The sequence below is a fragment of the Eimeria necatrix genome, genomic scaffold (genome assembly GCF_000499385.1).
Source record: "Eimeria necatrix Houghton genomic scaffold, Enh_scaff259, whole genome shotgun sequence".
NCBI classification, from domain to species: domain Eukaryota; phylum Apicomplexa; class Conoidasida; order Eucoccidiorida; family Eimeriidae; genus Eimeria; species Eimeria necatrix.
Window position 1 is genome coordinate 13,475 of NW_013653151.1, and position 20,392 is coordinate 33,866.

Consider the following 20,392-nt stretch of genomic DNA (forward strand, 5'->3'; position numbering starts at 1 on the left):
TGAAGATGCGATAACTGTGGGCATGAGAGCCAGCAAACCAATAGGGATGTGCGCAAGACCCTAGCTATCGGCTTCAGCAGAGTACTCAGCATTGCCTTGACCCTGAACTGGGTCTGTCTTGTGTGACCGGCGCCTTCTGCGTAGTCCCTCTTTCATGGAACAGCGAGTTTGGGAGTGACCGCCGATTGGCGGTTGACTCCGCAGTCAACCAAGCTTTCCAACCATAAGCTATCTAATGATATATATACGGCGGTACGAATCCTGTGTACGCGTAGGGAAATGACTGCGCAAAGAAGGATAGAGACCCTATGTCGCAGCAACGATCGTAGGTATGGTTACGTCTTCGATGAGGGAAGCAAACTCCCTACAATAGCTACCTTAACAACCCTACCTGTCGATTCGCCTAGAAGACAATGGCATTAAAGTCGCAAGCCGCGTCCATTCAACCCCAGTGAACGCTATTTAACAACTGAACTTCTTGCTGAAAATTTGCAATCAGGACCGGTGTCGAATAGCACATTTGAGTGAGATTCTACTCTAATCTTGAAAAAAATACCTATAAAAAGACTTTAAAAGTTGCAAGGCCTACCCGTTTGATAATAAAATGAGGCGTATATCTCATTAACAGTCCCTTATTAGCAAGCGGCGAACACTACCTCGGGAACGCTACTCACAAATTTCACATTAAGGACTGTATCAACGGAAACTGATGCGTTTCGTGCATAGAAGAGCAACAATGGTAAGGCAAACGCTGTGGAGCCGGCTCATCATGGTACTCAAGCAGATCCCTGCGATTGTATAGCTAGATAACATACGTGCTTTTATTTTGCTATCTCGTGCCTGGAATGTGTCTATTCCTCTCGAGAGGAATAGACACATTCCAGAGACGAGATTATACCGCTAGATTAGCGCGAACACTTGCGGCTGGAAGGGCAGAACACTTACTGAGTTCATGTAAGTGAAGAAGCGAATGTGAAACTATGAAAGGTAATGCTGGGGCAGTTGAAGGGTGAAGCAGCAAAGTTTCTGAGGGAAAACAGGAAAGCTGACCCTCAGAAGTAGTGCAGCTCCGTAAGGAGCCAAGTGCGAACTTTGGCTACACCTGAAACACACGACACCTAAAGTACCAATAGAGGAAGCCAATGGTTTGCTCAGCACAGTACCAACACAGCAAATTGGGCACTTCAACTCTTCTATTATAGCGCCACTTCTAAGCCAAATCACGCATTACTCAATCGCTGCCTGCACGAAACGCTGCCCAGGGGTGTAGCTCTGTCCCAGTTGCAAGGCCAAAGGCACTGTCTGCACCCTACTTATATTTTAAGAAAAAACTGACGCAAGCAAGGCTTGAGCGCAATTTCGCGGAAAGCGCCACAATGTAATGCGGCTGGCTGAACGTTTCACCTAGCTCTTCGGGACCAGGGAAGGATGGAAAAGCACAATAGCCACAAGGGTTCCAAAAATGACCAGATCAACTACAAATAGCGTTTCGAGCATTGCGGAGCGTGTTTCAGAGCGAAGACAGCGCTGTAACCAAATCTCATATCTGTCTAGGGAATGTGAAGACGCCTGACACAGCGACCCCAAAACAACCGTGAGTGATGCATTCCAAAAGATGAGCTTTTGAAATACGCGAAGGTCGATTTAAAATATTTTGTTGGTTCATTATAGCCCAACACAACGTGCAATCGTAGGCGGCTCTCTCGCCTAGCCCCACTATGGTACCAACAGGCGATCGGCAGATGCAGGGTGACGGTTTGCAGCCAATCTTCAGACGTTTCCTTTTACCCGTTGTCGCGCATTTAGGCAGGATTTTCTGTGAGCTTATACTATTCCACTGGTCTACCTGACCTAGTGGGATGACGCTACCGGCCGCAACTACACAGCTCTGGAAGTTGCAGTTGGTAGGGATTTTGGTGTTGTTAGCGGCACAAAGCACTGTTCGCTCCTCCGCTTTTCGTGCTTTTGGATCGCTGGCTTGTGAGAAAAGGATTTTTCGTCCAAATTTGACGGCGCCTACTGCAGTTCGGTGGCCTGTGAGGGCTGAGACACCTCGCCAAAGGGCACCGTTGGAGACTTCTGCACGCAGGTCTGTACTAGTGCGTCTTCTCTCGTGTTCCTGCCTGACACGCTATCCATTGATACGGCCAAGCTCTGTTGGATCAGCGGGGCTCGGTTTACAGGGTGCCAGCAGCGATAAAGGCGTACACACTGCCGTGAAGATGCCTGTTGTGCTTTCACCGGGTGACACTATTGGTGGAGAGGGGCTTCATTGGTGCCCCAGCAAGGCAACTGGGACTTTGATTTTCATGCATGGTCTGGGAGACACTGCGGGGGGATGGAGTGAACTACTTCAGCTTTTTGAGGCTGCTCAAATTCATGAGAAGGCACGCCTCATTCTGCCCACGGCCCCGACGCGCCCCGTCACGCTTAATATGGGTGTCCGCATGACGGCATGGAGTGATATAAGGGGTCTTTCTGCAGACTCTAGTGAGGATAAGGATGGTCTCATGGCCAGCAAAGCCCGGATCGACAGAATCATTGATTCAGAGATCAAAGCAGGCATCCACCCTTCAAGAATCCTGGTTGGCGGGTTCAGCCAGGGTGGAGCTCTTGCGTATTTGGTAGGCCTCACATCTCCACACAAGCTGGGTGGTATACTTGCGCTTTCTTCGTGGTGCCCACTCGGCAAGGAGATCCAAGTTTCCCCGCATTATGCCCAGGCTGTTCCTCGCATCCTGCACTGTCATGGTGCTGTAGATGACATAGTTCGTCCGATATACGGACAGACAAGCGTGGAGAGCGTGAGAAATAGGCTAATAGATTCGGGGGCTAGGCCTGAGAAGTGCCAGGATGACATTACATTCAAGCTGTACGAGGGGCTGGGGCATTCAGCAAATCAGCAAGAGCTCAACGACATCAAGGTGTTCCTTTCACGCGTATTCAACGCAAAGTAAATCATGGCGATTTATGCAGGTATGGACTTCGCTGGGGAGTTCCACTGTTCATATTTCAGTGGTAACTCGTCAGGTGCTACTCTGCACAACGTGGCTCCCGAAAGCCTTCTGACGCTTCTAGGCGCAGGCAAACAAGCAGAGTTCTACCGGAGCCATTCGTTCGTTTATACTCGTAACTTCTGTGGCGATACGGACAACTGAAGCTTCCAAGATTCCAAGCTTTGGCGCATGAACAGGTAGTAACCATACACCAAGTGGACTGCGCTGGTCATGCTTGTGTATACTATTACATAGAAGAGGGGATAGTACTGTACATGACGGTTTAGCAGGGGCCGCTGTACATGGTGGCTTGGCAGGGGCTACTTCTTGTACATGGCGGCTCGGCAGAGGCTTCTGTACTCGGTGGCTTGGCAGAAGCTGCTGTTCATGATAGCATTGCACAGGAGCCAAGAAGCTTGTGCTTTGGGACATGACGGCTCAAATGGAACCGAGAAGAACATTCTTTACGCTGTATAGCTAGCTAGCTTGAGCAACGGACAGTCCCAGTTTGCCTAAGATATCCATCCTGGTGTTATAATTTGGATGGGAATTGTCAGAGGCATGCTTGTTGATGCGCGGACCTTTTTGGGGTCCTTCTTAACAAGTACAGAGTCCGTTTTTCATTCCTGAAGTGGCGGGTGCCGGGAGCTGATGCGGCGAGGCCACTCTAGGCAAGTGGCGTTTTCATACGATGCCGTTTATGGAAAAGGCTTTTGCACTTAGGTTGATGTAGAAGAATAGCAGATTGGTGACGCATCAGCTAGGTTGGTAGTCATTTGGCTGTGGGGAGTCGTCACGATTGCCGCGTTGCTCGGCCACGCCAGCACCTCGCAACAGAGAAGAGCGTGGAATTCCTTAGCGTGTAGCGCCGTTGATGTGAAATGACTTGAGGCTTGTAAAGGGGTCGGTTTTCCTGTAGGATCTAGCAGATATGTGTTACAGTTATACCCAGACATCAACTCTCCAGAAAGGCCATCGTCGGGCCCCACAATCTAGTGAAGTTCCAGAGCGTTCACTAGTTCGTTGGTGATCAGGGAAAGAAAATTAAAAAGAAAAACGCTCGGAATTCACGAAACGGGAATTCTTCTATTGGAAATCGATGCAGATATGTCAGTTCCGGCACGATAATGATGCACTGCAGCTGCAGCAACAGGGACCACGGAGTAACGAGATATCTTGTGTTACCTCCTCCTCCACCAGACGAGGATGAAACACGTGAGACATTTCGGACCTCTCTCTTCAGATACCTTGGACTTGAAATTCAGACTGTGAACGACCCCAGTCCATCCTCCTCTCTCGAGGAGGTAGGGTCGCTCTCCCCGTGTACAAATGGACCTAAGGAAAAAACAAAGGAGCTCCGGCTGCTAAGAATATGCACCTGCCTCTGTGATTGGTGTGTGCGGGTGTCCTGTGGAGCGTGGCTCGACGCGCTTCGAGTCAACAATGCCTCAGATAGTGATCTCTACTTCTTCGAGGGTCACCTACGGAGAGCACCAAAAACAGATAAGAATGGTGCAGACAGAAGGGGCTCTGAAAGTAGAAAGGGTGGGAAGAGCGTAACCTGCTACCGACTGGCTGAAGGGAGAGAAAAGGAGAGTAGAGAAGATGCATGGGGCCTTCTCGCGGGATGTGTAATGCCCTTTAGTTACCGGCACTGCTTAGGGATTATGCAAAAGCCCTTTAGGGTGATGCTGAAAAATCATCAGGATCAGTGGACGGCCAACGATGAGGAAACAAAAGCCGTCACTGCTCGCTACGCAGCCCAGGCCCGCCGGCTGTTTTCTCTCTTCTGCTCCCCGGCAAATACTATTAGGAGCTACACTCCACATGAGGGTCAAACTGCCACGTTTCGCTCTTCAGCTGCTGAGATTGGGGCATATATCCACCCAGGGGTTAAGGTTGCCCACTTTGATGGCGAAGGGAGAGGCCTTGTGGCGGCAGAAGATCTACGGCAAGGAGATCTACTGCTACGCTTGCCGGCTTCTGCTCTGCTCAATGTGTACACTGCCCTCGCACACCCCACTTTCTCACCCCTTGCTCAGGTGTTGCTGGGTCTTCCACCCGAACATTTGAAGCCACAGTCTGCTGAAGTGGCTCCTGGGACTGCAAAGCAGAGGCAAGAACCAGGCCATCATAAAGAGCAGCCAATAGAGGTACAGCCCCTTGTTGACTGCGATGTAGTCGTGTGCCTTTTCCTTTTATTTCTCGCGTTCACATCTGGCGAAGAAGGGGGCAGGGCTCTCCTGCGTTTTCTCCCACCTGCTGGCTCGGCTGATGCTGCTGCTACAGCAGAGGCCCTCTACAGGTGTGCAGCTGCGGCGAAGGCTGCAGAGAATGGGACAACGGAGGAGGCAATGTTCTTGAATGACGCTGAAAAAGTCGCAGAGTTCCTTGGGGATGCTGCTTTGACGGATGCCGTTAACCGTACCCTGGCAAAGTGCCGCATGATGGAACAGGAGCTGGTCCCGCTTCTGCAGCAGACCTTTCCTCCCATTTCAGGAGAGGAGCGACGAGGTGTACTTGCTGCCTGCAGAGCAGCAGCAACAGCAGGTTTGGCGGATTCGAAGGACTCGCTATCTGTGTCTTCCCTACCAGCCGGTGCAGTGGCCGCAGCTGCTGAAGTTGCAGCGGCCTCGCGAACAATGCTTGCACCCGCTTTGAAGGGCACGGACTTACTTAGGGTGTTTCTAGGTGAGCTGAGCTACGAAGACTTCCTGTGGGCTCATTTTGTTCTCGATTCACGTTCGTTTTCTCTGCCTGTGGAGCCCGAGGGCCTGCTTGATCAAGTTTGCCTTGTAGAAGACCACTCCTCACGGCCCTGTCCAAATTTGGAGGCCAATAAAACTCAGGACGAGGGAGACGAAGAATCACAGGAAACTTTTTCTGTGCCTTTTCTTCCGGAGGTGAATGAAGTGGCTCCAGTTAAAGATTCGCACCCTGTTTTTCTACAACCGGGAGCTTCGGGAGGCGCAGCGAGACCTTTTTTCGTTCGTGTCCCAGCCCGTTGCACCTCTCTCGTTCCTCTTGGAGAGCTGCTCAACCATCACTATCACGGGCAAGTGTTGTCTCCTGCATTCGAGGGCGATGAACACTCGCTTTGCTTACGCCTGGCATGCGACGTACCGGCCGGCGCTCAGATATACGCACACTATGGGCCCCTTCAGTCATGGCAGTTTCTGGCATATTTCGGTTTCTGCCCCCGTTCGTTTCTTGTCTTACAACCGAACCAAAAGAATACGCAGGTTCGCCTGCAGGCAGAGCCACAGGAAGCAACTGCGGAGAACGAATGGCTGTTTACAGGAGAAAGCGCCGGTGAGCTGCGCTTAGCCCACAACTGCTCTGTGCTGTATTGTCCTAAAGCAGCAGCTATAAGCAGTACAAATTTTCTTAAGCCGCTTTTGCTACTGAAAACTTTTGATCCCAATAGGATTGTCTCTAAGTGAGTTTAGGGCATTATGGTGGTAGTAGTTTGCTTGCAGGCAACCCAATGGATTTCCTAACAATACAGGTTGAGGTTCCTGAGGACGATGCGGAACATGGGCTAAAAAGTGGACTCATAGAGCTACACAGATTGCCTTATTGCGGCCTCTTTTGCACCGGAATCGAAAGCGTCTCGTGGAAGTTCCTAGCCTCCCTTTTTGTTAGCTCTCACGTCTCCCTGGATGACTTTATACTTTCTGGAGGAAACGGGGGCTCTGCGGGACCGGCAACGGCCGCTTTGGAGGCAGACGAGAAGGTGTGGGGCCCTACGTACGTCTTTACTGCCCTTCGGAATGACCCTGATGCAGCTGAAAGGGTCCATGGTATTATCGCAGAAGCTTTGGAATCGGTTGCCAATTCAGCTCAGACGCGTAAGTTTGGAATTTTTTGTGTACTGATGTTGAGCTGCGCCCTGCGGGAAAAACGGAGAAGACTGCTCAGCTTATAGTGATCCTCTTAAGCTAGCTTCAGCTACTAGCAGTTGTGCCCCTGAATCTCCGCTTTCCTCGGCTCCGTTCTTTGGTGCAGGACTCACTCAGCTCGACGAATGGATGAAGACTCCGGAAGTGGCTCCTGCATGGACGGAGCTCTGGGGAGATACGCTTCGCACATTTTTGCACAACCAGATAGCTCTTGCAAACACACAAATGACGGCACTTGCCAAGTGTATCCCTACGGATACCGAGCATAAAGCTACAGTCCAGAACACGGGTATTTGATTTGGTGATAGGACATGATTAAACACGTACCGTCTCCCAAAGCTGTTGAGCTGCTCGGACGGACATCATTGGGAAACTTTAATAGGGTCACTGCTGCGCGCACTTCAGTAGCGCTTTCGTTAGACGCATGACGCTTCGGAGTGTCATTGAACCAAACGAAATTCTCCTTGTTTTGGATTTTCCCCACCATATTTGGAGCAAGAAGAGGTACAATGCGTTGCCTTCACAGGGAAAAAGAACCTTCTCTTTCCACCGGAGACCCTGTCCACAGAGGTGGAAAATCATAGTGGGATCATTCCCTGCGCTTTGCAGATGCGCTGCGAAATATAAAGGGGCCGACAATGCATCGAGTGATGAAAGGGGATGCTGGCTGAATGAGTACAGCGGCCAGAGCTAACCCTTCTCTGATGCTCGTGTCTTTTTGGTCTTCCTGGTGTCACTGCATTTTGCTTACATAGGCAGTATTGGACAGTTAACATTGTAATTTGTATGGCCAGAACTGCTGGTGATTGTTTTACTTCCTCCGCACAATAATAGATATGAGCACTCCAGCCTTCCCTTAGCAGCATTGACCTCGTTGTCGAATGCGCCCTCCATCGTTTAGCGGAAGCGGAATTTGAACTTTTGCGAATGCTTGAGTAGGCCAAACTCAATGCATCAAACGTAAACAGTTATGCAGGCGATAGCTAGCGCTTAGTATGCAGCTGACAGCTACCGGTAATCATCGTGGCTCCGGTTCAGCAAAGCGACAACAACAAACCTCTGCGGCCTAGGGAGCTGCCCCGCCGATCAGTGGTGAATCAAACTTGCGTCAACGTATCCATCAGCTAGTCTTCGTAGGAGCAAATGGCCGTTAACAGTTCGCTGCCTTTCACGCAGGTTCACGCCTCTGCTGCAGCCGCTAGAAGTGTTCAAGCGTGCTCACAGTGCATTAGCCCTTACTTTACTTTGCCCGATAGAAAACTCGGCGAAAACTGAGGTGCCAGTAGTAGCACGCAACCCCTAAAAGTATCGGACAACTGGCCAAGGTCGCCTCCAAGAGGCTGGCTCGGCACTATTCAAGTCTTCATTGCTGTTATCACTGACGGCTCCCGTGGCACTCTCCCTGCAATTTGTCATGTCTTGGTAGGTTTCTCAGGCTGATCGGTTTACTACATGCCTTGCTCATCTCTCCCACGCACGGATGGCCGAGTGGTCTAAGGCGCCAGACTCAAGTTCTGGTGGACTCACGTCCGCGTGGGTTCAAATCCCACTTCGTGCATTTTCTTTGTTCTTTCTCGCCGATTTTTCCCAGGTTTATTCTAACCCTGCAGTAGCCTCGGTGACGCGATAGTGATGCAGAAAGTGTCGCACGCTTTCGTTCTCGACTATGGAGGGGAAAGCAATGCCACCTCGCTCTCTATACCTAGCGTTACTTGCTAATGGGAGTCCTGTACTCTGTCAACCTATTGACTATGCAAAGTAGCCCAACTCGTAGGACCATGCACATGTTGGCAATCTTCGTAGGACCATGCATATGTTGGCAATCTTCGAAGTTAAGACAAAGAAAAGAATGGCAGTTCACCGAACCCGGTAAACTCGCCAAATCTGTAATGCAAGATCTCGAATGCGTTGACACCTCCGCATACGTGTTTCACTCGGTCGTCTCTACACTGTCCCACGACCCGTCAAAAATGTACCAAAATGGGCTTTATGGCTGCAGCTGATACACATCCCTCTAGAGCAATATGCAGTTGCAATGTCTACTTCTTGTGAGCCTCAGAAAGGAGGTTATCCAAACCAAACGGATCGGAAACATCCTGCAGCGCACCAAAAATACGTGAAACGCATAGTCGTCAGTTCTGCTTACGTCATGGGGCGAAAAAACGTGCAGATCATGCAGCGCGCCATTTCATTGGGCGATGTGCTCCCTCCTGAATATCCCAGTTTCTTAGCAAGGAACGCACTGGCACCAACACGTACCTTTTCGAATTCTACTGGACCTGTCCTCATGTACCGCGTCTTATCCGCACCAGCAAAAGCAGCAAGCTCGGAGCCTTCCCTGTTACCACACGTACAAAGCGTCAATCACACTTCATTTTTCAATTACTACATTTGACACCTCTTAGCATCTCGATGCTCGTCGTTGCTTGCTCATTGCCACCCATTACCATCCGACGTACTAAGACGACTGGCAAACAGATGAGGAACGGCTAAGCCTAACCCGCACTACTGGAAGCATTTAGACTGGTTAGTACTTCTGCCACCAAACACTGAAAGAGCTAAAAAGGCATCAAACCAAATCCCTGGGCGCGAAATCATCTTCTTACCCAACAGAAGTGGAAAACCGGTCGCGGCTGAACTGATAGATGCCAGCGCCGCCGCGCTGTGCGAAGAGAGGACGATCGTACAATGTATCCGTGTCGTCTTCTCCCCCCTTGTAACCCTAGAGTGCACAAACGCAACATCGCACTAATGCCCACCAATGCAAGGCCAGTTAGATAAGAAAGGAGGAATGCGTGAAGCTATGACTCGACGTGGTATGAAGCTCCCTCAGCGCACTGAGTCTGTCCCTCCTCCTTGGTTGAAGAGTCGAGTGTCAAACATGGAGTCCGTCCTCTGTTTCTTCGCGTCCACTGGTAAACCCAGCGCCACAAGTTCACTGATATCACGCTGTGAATCATCGCGACGCTTGCCTCTGCTTCTCTGCCAGACAACACCACAAAAGAAAGCTCGCCAAGGGTTCAATAGCGTATTTTTACCAAAAAGGCACTTGCAAAACATGCACCGGCGGTAGAGTTGTGCCCTCCAGTGAATCTATCATGACTGCAGCGCTGGGTCAACAGATCTACCAGGCAATGCCTAACAATAATTGTCTGGCACTGCCGAGAATCCCACGACTATCTGATTTAAATGTCCCTCTACACCATGAAAGCGTTCGACAGTAGGAAACATGAACAGGCGCTGCAACACGTATAAGCCCGTTCAGAATTTACTGCCCTGCGTTATATACTATACGGCATCGAATACATAGGCTCAGACTAATGATGGATCCTGGGATCGTTCAACTGATAAACCATACCTCGAGGCGAACAGCACGTTCAATGTCCTTCTCTCTCTCTCTCGCAATCTGTTCTCTTTGCTGTCTTTCCGCTTCCTCCTCTGCATCGCCGGCGGCAGCACGCCTAGACTGTTGAAGCAGTTGGGCTCTGTACAAAAAGCATCAGAGAGTAATTACACAGTAGTTCACATCCATCAACGAGATGCGTAGAAAGAGCCGATGGGATTCCTGCCACTGCACGCAGGCGAAATGGCATTGCACGCTGATAGCTGCCGGGCCCTCGCAAGGAAGATTGGCACGGGGCCAAGTACAAACAAGAGAGCAACCTTGACAAGGAAAAAAACCACCACTACACGGCGTAGTGGCCTAGAGCAGCTTGCGCATGAGACATCCACACGAACACGATAGCCGCCGTGTTATCATTAGTCATATTAGAAGCACTCGTGTGGGGAACCAAAAATAAATAGACACTTCTGTACGTCCACAACTGCGTGCGCGTCAACAATTGCAAGAGAACACATATCTAACCTCTCCGCCCTGGCTTGTGCGGCAAGCTGTCTAAGTTGCTGTTCTCTGAGTTCTTCCTCGCGGATTTTCTTCTGCTTCTTCACTTCATTTCGAAGACGAATTTCTTCTCTCGCTTGGCGCTCGGCAATGTACAGAGCCTCTGAAAGGGACGCGAATTTGTCATTCACCGACACCTGCAGCAAGCAGGGACCAAAACCTCTGATTTACTCGTCTTCTGCGTCATAAAACGAATAGTTGCCAATTGCGTGGCAGGGAAAGCCCTCCCACAAACAACAGATTTATAGAGTGGCTCACGAACTTTAGGCAGCGATGTACCCTCAGTCCGTTATTCCGTTTGGCACGTTATACATCATCGGAAAAATGCGGCATGCGTGGCTCCAGCTCGTTTTATGAGATGTCACAGGCACTTACATCCTGGAGGTTCCGGCCGTCAGCAGCAACGCGCTTATCAAGAGGAATGGTGTACCCCTTCTGGTTTTTCCAATTGCTGACGCAAGGCGGGATCTTCCAATCCTGCTGGTCCTGAAGAGTGAGCTTTCCTGAAGCCAAACAAGTCGCATACTTTTCAGAGTGCTGAAGAAGTCGTTGGCCTCCTGTGCAAGAGGATCAGCATCCTCGCTTCTACCCACGCTCTAAATGGTGTGAGCGGTAAACAACACAAAATACAAGCAAGCTTCCTCTAAAGAATGAGCGAAAGGAGCAAGGACGGGATGAGAAACACCGGGAAATTGCAAGAGAACCACGGAAAGATCAGTCCTACGTGTAGGGGAATGGAGGACGGGAGGAGGTGGGGAAAATCGGGCTGCAGGTACGCGCTTGTGCTTAAACCGAGGAGGGTCCAACGGGTCAACTGCTACATCTTCAAGACGCAGCAGTCGCTGTGCACAGCCACTGTTGTGGCCCTCAACCTGACAGCATGCCGGAACTCATGAGGCACCAAGTATTGCTGCACAAAGAGGCTTCAGTCGGGTGAGAAAACCAATAAAGAAGCATTTATCTATTCAGCATACTTAGTCATAATATGTAAAAATTCCTTACCAATTTCGCAGGAGTGTACCGCACGAACTCGGCCTCCCTCTGCTGTGGCTGGGCGCGGCCAGCGTTGCTCTTCTTTTCCAGCTCCTTCTCAATCGCCTGTTTCGTCCTTTGAAGCTCTTTTTCCTCTTCTTCTTTGCCCGGACGTTCACGGGCCATTGCTGCTTCCAGTGCAGCCTCGGGGCCCTGCATTTGAAGGCCGTGTGCGCTTTCCGGCCGGGTGTAAACCACAGTCTTCTTCGAGCCATGACGCACTACCAGGTCATATGCAAGTCGCCCGTCTGGCCCCACTTGCAGCGAAAGAGTTGAACCCGAGGAGGCATTCTGCGACAAACGACAGGATGAATCGGCTGCCTGGCTCGGCATTTGTAGCTCTCTTACGAGCCTGGAAGAGCACAGAATTTCAAGAGCTCGAAGAGCAGCTCCTTGCCAGTTACTCTACATATTCATAAATAACTGCAGCAAACACAGCCTTTAGCGAGCCTGGCGCGTCCTTTGCTCTACTCACATCAGACTCCTTGCCCATGCCTAGCGGGTATTGCGCCACAAATATCTCTGGGTAGGCGCCGCCGCCACCAAAGTCCTCTTCACATCGTGGAATGAAGCCCTGGCGATGCAAGTATGGCGGGATCTCTCTCGCAGGGGCTTTTTGGCTCTTCTGCAATCGTGACTGCGCCCCCGGCATTGTGTAGGCAGCAAGAGTGGAGTCCGCAACAGTCAGACCCCCCGAGCGGGGGGCCGGCAGCTTTCTGCAAAAAGCATAAGTGAATTCGCAGCAAATGTCACTCTTCATTACAGTTAGTTTAGATAGAAAGTGGCAGCAGCGTGTCTACGCGGGCAAGGGGGCGATAGATAACTCCGCATGCAAGAAGGACGCAACATACGTGAGGAAGTCCGTCATATTCTGCCACACAGCTAGATCAACTCCACGATCCAGATCCTTCTGCGCAATGGGCCTGAAAGGCCCGAGGCCTGCCCTTCCTGAGCGGCGGGTACTCCTGCAAACTCCGCCGTCCCAGATCCCCTTGAAGGGCACCAGCAGCTGTGCAGCCGTTGCTACTTTGCTGCTGTCACCTCGGACTAAGTTAAAGTCCACCCGCTACGCAATAAGGCCTGTGAAGAAAACTGGTCGCCTTCCTTTCCAATAGCGAAACTGGTAATAGTGATGCATGCGCGGAGAGCAAGGGCAGGTAACGCAGTCCTAAGGCTTTCAAAGACTTATATGAGACCAAATCTGAAAGTATAATAAAATTAAAAAGCAAGGGCACTCTGTGCCAAAAGCTCGCTCATAAGGAGGTTGAACCCTGCAGAGCAGTTTTCAACGCCTCGATGCGCACTAACAAGGATTTATGTACTCTCTGGCTGAAGTTATAGGGAACCTACACCTAACAGCAACAGAAAGTTACTGGACAAACAATTCCGCACAAAATTCTGAATCTCTGCTCTTAGCAGCCCTACATGTAAATCAGCCCCATGTGACCGTACTGGGACTCCATCGTGGTGTACATGTTGATTTGGTTTAGTGGAAATACTGCGGTTGAATTTGATTTTTTGAATACAAAACTACAAATCTATGGCTTGGGATTTCTCACGAGCTGAGAAGATCTGGCGTAGAAGTGTCATCACCGCTGCCTGAGAGAACTGGTCTGTGCTGCTGTTACTTCCAGCCTGCCAGGCACAGTTATGCATATGAGTAAGTCAAGCTCTTCTGTAGAGTGCTTCCACATGCGAGAGTATTCCTCTCGATGAATTCTTTGCCAGAGAAGATGCTTGTTGCTACTCCTCTGTTCGTCCCGCAGCTTCCTGTTTGGATAACTGGTGCTACGCTCTGTCCATAGCGAGCAAAGCTGCATTTAGTTGTACGGAAACAATTGCTGGACACTATGCCTAGAATTTTACCCATCTAATGCATCCCAACATAAATTCTTGAGCCATTGGTTTCGCCAAGTTACAAAACGCTCATCGTAGTGCTGTAACTGTTAACCAGGGTGACTTTGCAACCGAGCTTATTTAGAGAGAATGCGTGTTTTATTTTGATGTCTAAGGAGCGGTTGTCCCAGATATTCGGCAGCCCAAGCGCAGCCACTATGCTTCAGCCAATCTTCGTGTGTCCGTTGGCAGTACCGTTTTGAAGCCTCCTCTAAATTTCGCACTTTGTCGGCGTATCACGACGAAGCCCCCGATAACTTTTGGAGGGAATGGCTTGCTTCCCTTTTAGCACGATTGCTCACGGCTTACGAGGTGCAAGCTCGTAATCCGAGAACAATCGTGCTAAAAACGTGCTAAAAAGGAAGCAAACTTTGTCACTCCTAGTCTAAATTGCGCAGCTACACAAGGGAGCTGAGGTTATCTACCTCTAGTGTCCTGGCCTGCCCTCAAGCTTCTTCAGGAGTAGCCTTTCAATGTGCTCACTCCTTCACAGCACCTTACCAGTGCACCAGACGATATTAAATATGCACTGGGAAGTCCCCATTATAAAGTGTTGACCGAGACAATCATTAGAGCCGGACTCTAGAGAGTTTTCCGGGATGTTTAAATGCTTACTCGCACAGCATTGGCTCTCAAGGGTCCTTGCTAATTTTCTCTAGTGCTTGACGGCGTTGCTGTGGACTGCACAGCTACACATGTGATTATGTAACAGTTACTTGTCTTGAGTGATTCGAAAGAAAGGGAATGCAGTTGCAGCGTGGTCTACACCTGTAGTTCCAGAAGCCCTGGTGATCCATTCTTAGCTAGCACTGCGTAGCTTTAGACATCAGGACCACTTTCGAGCGCTTGTTCATCATTGACGGATGCAGTATTCATCGCGCTTTATTCTGCTTTTGTTGTGTTTCGGAAAGTTCCTAGCAGTCAACTCTGCATTGACACGATCAAGCCATGGCCATTCGATTTAATATGTAGGAGCCTCGTTTGCAGCTCTTGAAGTTGCCACAAAATCGAACAACTGGAATACACACGGCTCTCCGTTGGAATTATGTGCTCTGGGCAGCTATAAGTCGAATAAAAATAATGTTCAGGGAAGTGTGAGGACACCATTACGCAGGCAGTGGAGTGACAAATGCACTTAGTCCAGAGAAGATCCAGTGCAAGATCTGACGTCAGCTTGCTAACGATCAAAGCACTACTGTTGAGAGGTAATAGAGCGAGATATGATGGGTCAGACGGCACTGTGCTAGCGCTCCGTCTTTACCACAGATCCACAGGTGTCCAGTAACTTTTCGATTCCCGGTGCGCAGCTCAAAAGCTTTTCTTATGCATAACAAAACACTTCTCAGTAAGTGATGATATACATTTAGCTCGCTTCTTTTCGTGATGTCGAATTGGGGGAAAACGCAGTCAGCCAACAGTGAACTAGCGCCCGACAGTCCTGGGTTGCGTTCACTCCAGCGAGAACAACATGGCGAGCAACCTACTTCGTTTCCTACAAAAGTGTCCGTTGCCTAAAGCAGTTGAATCGTTGGCTCTTAAAAGGCAGTTTATGGCACTTTTTCACGCGTCAAGCAGAAGTTGCTCATAGTAGTGCTCTGCAAAACATTTCGAGTTGGAGAGAAGTTTGCCACTCATTGATAGCTGTTTGCTATCCTTCTATCGACAAACAGAAGCCATATGTGCTGTGCGTTTCGAGACAACCTGGGCATGCAAAGGGTCCACTGGTAGGGTTGCCTACTCCCAGCGGTCCTTGCGAGTGGGTCTGCTAAAGTGAGCAATGTACTCTTCACTTCATTATCTCAAAATGGTACTCATGTGCACCTCCCCATATCTTTGAAATGCTGAGACATGCGCTGGATATACAGGCATTCCGTGTTTTGCTAAAATTCTACCTGCTCTGAGTACAACTGCACTGTGTGCGACTTAATTCAGCTGTGCCTTCTGCCAGATGCACCAAAGGGATTGATATTGTGTTGCTCTGGCCTCAAAAGAAATTTAGCGTTGAATTTTGGGTTATTTCCACACATTGTGTCTGATGGTAGCCAAGATATGGCTTGCAACTAAAGAAAGAATTACCCTGGTGTGCAAGTCGCTGCAGATGGTCAGAGGCACCTCTGCTGCAACGAGGATGCTATAGGATCTATCCTCTGGCAAAATGCAGGATGAACCAGAATGATGACTGCTGTGCAGTGACAACCGGTGAGCATTTTCTGTTCTTCTTCCGCTTCAAGAGGAAATTGGCCCCTAGACATATGATATCTACTGAGTGCACCGGAAGGAAACCGAGAGTGTTGACTTCGCGCGACTCTACGATATTCCTTAGTAAAACATTATAAACAGGTGGCCTTCGGCATCGCCACTTGTTGGCTCCCCCTGGCAGCGCGTTCGCCAAGTTGCGGAGACCCTACAGCCGCCCAATACTACCTGTAAGAACAAGGAGCGAATCTGACCTTCTTGTTAACCCGCCTCCCCTCCGGAGAACTTCTGCTTCGCGATGCAACGAATGAAGACCGCACCGCTGGGAAGACGTTTGGCTGTTCTTGTTGACTTGGGCGTATACTAAGGTGGTAACGAAGCGTCTTCAGCATTTCCATATTCTCAATCAAAGTTAATTGCTGAAACTGCTCAAAGAGCAAGTTCTCTTCTGCTTTCCGCTGATCTAACGTCGTTGCACTCGATATGTCGTCACCGAACAGCATTCCAGATGTCGTCTGGCTAAAGACCGCCATTGCCGCCAGCTCCCTCATCAGTGATGCTTTAAATTCGACCTCGAAATTCTCCTGGATTTTCGTCAGTTGTATTTGCTGCTGTCGTTCCAGTTCATCCCGTAACATTTGGAGCTGTTTTAGCAATGCCTTAGCCTCGGCTCCCTCAATAAAATTATGAGTTGTATTCCGGGTTTCGGCATTTTTGCGCACCGGTGTCGATTGTTTCTCGCGGATGTACTGCTGTATGCGTTGTTCTGCTAGGTGATTCTGAATCGGGGGCCTCGACTTATTGGCTTTCTGCGGTGGAGTTTTCAGGGCGCGCTCGGATGGCATCCTTCCATGCTCAAGCAGAAAATTTCTCACCATATCTGGCTGTACATGTACCAAGTCCAGGAGCAGGTTTAGGTTTGTCTCTGCTGCAGCATTTACGTCTTCTGCATTTCCTTGGGAAACCTTCCCAACCTCGGCAGCCACTGTTGGGCAGTCTGCTGTAAGTGAAGCTGAACTGTTCAAGCAGGAAGCAGCTTCACCCTGTCTAATACTAAGAGAAGGAACGCGTCCTTCTCCTTTGTCCGCTTCCTCTCCAGCAGAACACTGTCCAGATTTGGCTTGTGTGCTTGCAGATTCCTCCTGAATTTCCGCCTCCGTTCCTTCTGACTTGGCATTCACGTCTCCGACGGCTGTGATAAGGACTGCTTGCAAAAGAGCCCCTCCTGGATCTTTGCTGCTCAACTTTGTTACCTGCGCCGTTGTGCTTGGGGCAAGCGACGCAAGGGAAGCTGCTGCAGCAGCCATTCCTCTCGCGATTGCTCTCTCAGTGCTTTGAAGTGGTTGAGGTGGAGCGCTTGCCACAGCTGCTTCCAGCGCTGGCAAGTCAAGCCAAAAAGCGGGCCTTTTGGTTGCACGCGGAGGAGCTCTTATGGAGGTCCCTCTGGGGGTCTTTGCTGCGTTCTTGTCGCATGAAGACTTAGCGTTTGCTCGTCTTCGCTTCATGACATTTGGGGCATCACCCCCAGCGGCACTGTGGGATTTGCGTTTCCCTTTCAGGCCCAGTCGCTGGGTGGAAACATCAGTCAGAGAGGCATTGGCCCCGTTAACTGAATGAGACGCTCCACCTACCCATTCTTCATAGCGAGTAGTACGTTTAATACGGCGCTTGTTGCCGGGCCTTGTCTGGCTATCAAGTTTTTCACCGATGGTTGAAAGTGTCCTGTTCACAACTTCCAACACCTTCCCCTGGACTTCGCTTGACAGTGTGCCTTGATCTTGTTTCCTGGGAGTTGCTCCTCCTTCTGTCTTACACTTTTGCGTTGACACCGTGCTTCTTCCAGTAGACAGCGGGCTATTTTCTTGAGGCTTGCCTTTAGAAACCCCTGGGTTGTTTTTGGCAGGTGCAGCTCCCTTTGAGAGCTTGACTGGGCGTACACAATTGGGTGTCTGCCTCTTTCTTGTAGATCCGGACGGTAGAGTTGAAGTTTCGGGCTTCAGCGTCAATGACCTTGTTAGCATTCTTGGTTGAGAGGATCTTCGGCTCTTTTTCGCAAGTAGGGTAGTGAGTACAGCCTCGAGTGCAACACTTTTTTGTTCTTCTTTTTCCAACTGAAACGCAAAATAATTCCGTATCGCAAAATAATTCAGTATAAGAGTGACGAGCATAAAGAGATGTGTAAGCTATGAAGGAAGAACATGTTTCAAACTGCGACGCCACGACAAGGCTGCTAAGGATGGACAAAAAACTTAAACTAACGGCAAGCGAGAAGAATGACACATGCTCTGAAGAGAAATTGTTTCGCGAAAGACTACGGGTGCAGAAGGTCACCTGGCGTTCAGTTGACACTGGAACTGCGCTTTCTGGGGAACACTTAAGTGCAGCACTGAGTTCAGGGCCGCACTGCGTAGAAGCCATCGCGCCAATAAGTGAAGATGAATCAGTCGCTTCTTTGACTGCATCTATTTCCTTGTCGTTTTCCTTCTTGCAAGGCTCCCGATCAGGGATTGGATTTATTATCGCCTCAAGAGACACATTTGTAGCTGTGACGGAATTGCCCTCCATAATACCGGCCACTCAATCACTTCTTTACAACTTCAAAGAAAAATCTAACAAGCCGGATGACTTGTTTGCTGGAACACTCTCTTAAGAAGGGTTCAGACAGAACGGATCGTCGATTCGCACGCTAACCTCAGCGGTACCAGTTCTTTCGAGGCTATCTCGATGCGGAATTCCGGCTGCAGCAGACCTGAATGGGTCCTGCTGTAAGAAAAAGTAAGAATAAGAAGCATTTGGGGACCCTGGAATTCGGCAATTTTCTACGCGAAGGCAGGGAGCAAACAACCACTGGACATCTGCTGGGCACGCGATTGCCCACGCAATGATCAAGCGAAAAAGCGAATCTCACGGACGCAAAACCCTTAAAATAAAGCTCACACAAGTCAAAAAGATGTGATAGTTCAATATATCTTATTGAAGATTCAGTTCAGATGTATTAATGATGACTCTTCGTAGCGTAGAGCTGAGGCCTCCAGTTGCTGGTCCGCGGGGCAAGCTCTGACAGCTGTCGGCTTTGGTCACGTACCCGTTGGAAAACTTCCCGCAAAGTAAAGCATTATTATGCCCGAATTTTGCGTGGAATGAGCCTTTACTATATTGTAATATTACAATATAATAATAAAGGCTCCTCAGAATGACGCTACTTTCGCTGTTCATTTAACTTCTGTCAGCTTGGCCTTGAAACCGTGCCCCCAAGTGACACCGACGCCAGCCACGCGGAACTGCTGCCCAACGGATTAAAGCTTCCTTATTGGTCAAGTGGACTCGGCTTTTGGGTTAATAATTGCCTTGCGAGCATTTGAGGCACCTTTTATGCCCCTTGGAACGGCAAGAATGTTACAATCGGATGCTCGAGATGCAAGGATGCAACACTGCCGGGAAACAGGCACCCTCACACCACCATAACCTGCACTCCTGCCTAGAGCCAGCCTCGTAACAGCCTCTGCCAGCAAATCCCGGCAATCAAATAGAAGCAACATGAACTACCAGCAGAACCTTAGTTAGGACAGCTAGGCTGCAGCTTCCGAAGTGCCGTGAAGCTGCGTTCTGACCTGCCCTAATGCCGAACAGTTCGCTTTTTCGCTGAGATTCACCTTTCTTTAGAGCTGAATGAAAGCCCAGGCACCCTTTTAACCGACACCTAATTGCTTTTCAGCTTTCCCTTTGATGTGTGCAGGCAGTTTGTTTAGATGTCTCATAGCTTTGGAGCACAGACGTAGACAGCAGCAGCTACTCCCCTCTTGCCTTCTCCAGGCCGGCTTTCCTAGGCTAATAAGCCACAAAAGCATCTTTTTCCAGAACATTTTGGTGGCGAAGTATTGCCACAGTTGATTTGAAGGTCAATTGCGTGTTTCAACGCCTCGAATGAGCGTAGCATGGGCAAAGGCTTCCTCAGTTCAAGATGTTGCCAGCAGGGCCAGTGAAACGTGCAGTTTATCCCCGTAAAAGCTTACTCTGAATCTACTACACCTAAGACACAACGTGAACGCCCAAAAGAAATGAACACAGCTGACTCATTTCGCATCGGCCGAGCCAACGTGGGTCACATGCAGGGCCCTGTTCTTACCTTCTAGTTTCTTTCTGCTCTTCTGCATATGCTTACGCACTTCATACCTTTCTAATGCCTTCTTTTGAGCCAGATAGAGCACCCACGTGATTGCCACAATCCTGCAGCTTCTCATATGTGTGGAAACTCCCAGCAGATCGAGAACAGCAAAATGCAGAGTTCCTCATTTTCGCCGTTGAAGACCTTTGACCACCCGCTTCCTGATTCATGTTTTTCAAGTGGCTTTAAAATGGAACAGAAGGCGTGAGAAAGCAAGAAACTTTCAATTTCAAGCACAAGCCAACTGAGAGCTGTGGCTCTCAGAAGAAGCAACAAAGTTCTCATCCCAAATGAATTCCACCTG

General features: G+C 49.7%; 4 protein-coding genes across 4 annotated transcripts; 2 read left to right on the forward strand and 2 right to left on the reverse strand.

Moving 5' to 3' along the window:
- Positions 1-2,222: 2,222 nt before the first annotated feature.
- Positions 2,223-3,473, forward strand: ENH_00035480 (hypothetical protein; the record flags this gene model as incomplete). The annotated part of the gene is made up of 2 exons (XM_013580405.1): positions 2,223-2,953; positions 3,314-3,473. 2 exons carry the CDS (start codon positions 2,223-2,225, stop codon positions 3,471-3,473), a joined length of 891 nt encoding a protein of 296 aa, XP_013435859.1.
- Positions 3,474-4,123: 650 nt separating this feature from the next.
- On the forward strand, positions 4,124-7,167 carry ENH_00035490 (phospholipase/carboxylesterase, putative; the record flags this gene model as incomplete). The annotated part of the gene is made up of 3 exons (XM_013580406.1): positions 4,124-6,308; positions 6,476-6,746; positions 7,005-7,167. 3 exons carry the CDS (start codon positions 4,124-4,126, stop codon positions 7,165-7,167), a joined length of 2,619 nt encoding a protein of 872 aa, XP_013435860.1.
- Positions 7,168-8,937: 1,770 nt separating this feature from the next.
- On the reverse strand, positions 8,938-13,294 carry ENH_00035500 (GAMYB-binding protein, related; the record flags this gene model as incomplete). Its single annotated transcript, XM_013580407.1, has 12 exons — positions 8,938-8,994; positions 9,158-9,236; positions 9,505-9,620; positions 9,737-9,880; positions 10,257-10,383; positions 10,764-10,936; positions 11,175-11,302; positions 11,524-11,671; positions 11,802-12,122; positions 12,307-12,547; positions 12,683-12,754; positions 13,257-13,294. The coding sequence occupies 12 exons, from the start codon at positions 13,292-13,294 to the stop codon at positions 8,938-8,940; spliced, it is 1,644 nt and encodes a 547-aa protein (XP_013435861.1).
- A 2,853-nt stretch (positions 13,295-16,147) lies between these two features.
- On the reverse strand, positions 16,148-18,488 carry ENH_00035510 (hypothetical protein, conserved; the record flags this gene model as incomplete). Its single annotated transcript, XM_013580408.1, has 2 exons — positions 16,148-18,034; positions 18,255-18,488. 2 exons carry the CDS (start codon positions 18,486-18,488, stop codon positions 16,148-16,150), a joined length of 2,121 nt encoding a protein of 706 aa, XP_013435862.1.
- Between the last annotated feature and the right edge of the window lie 1,904 nt (positions 18,489-20,392).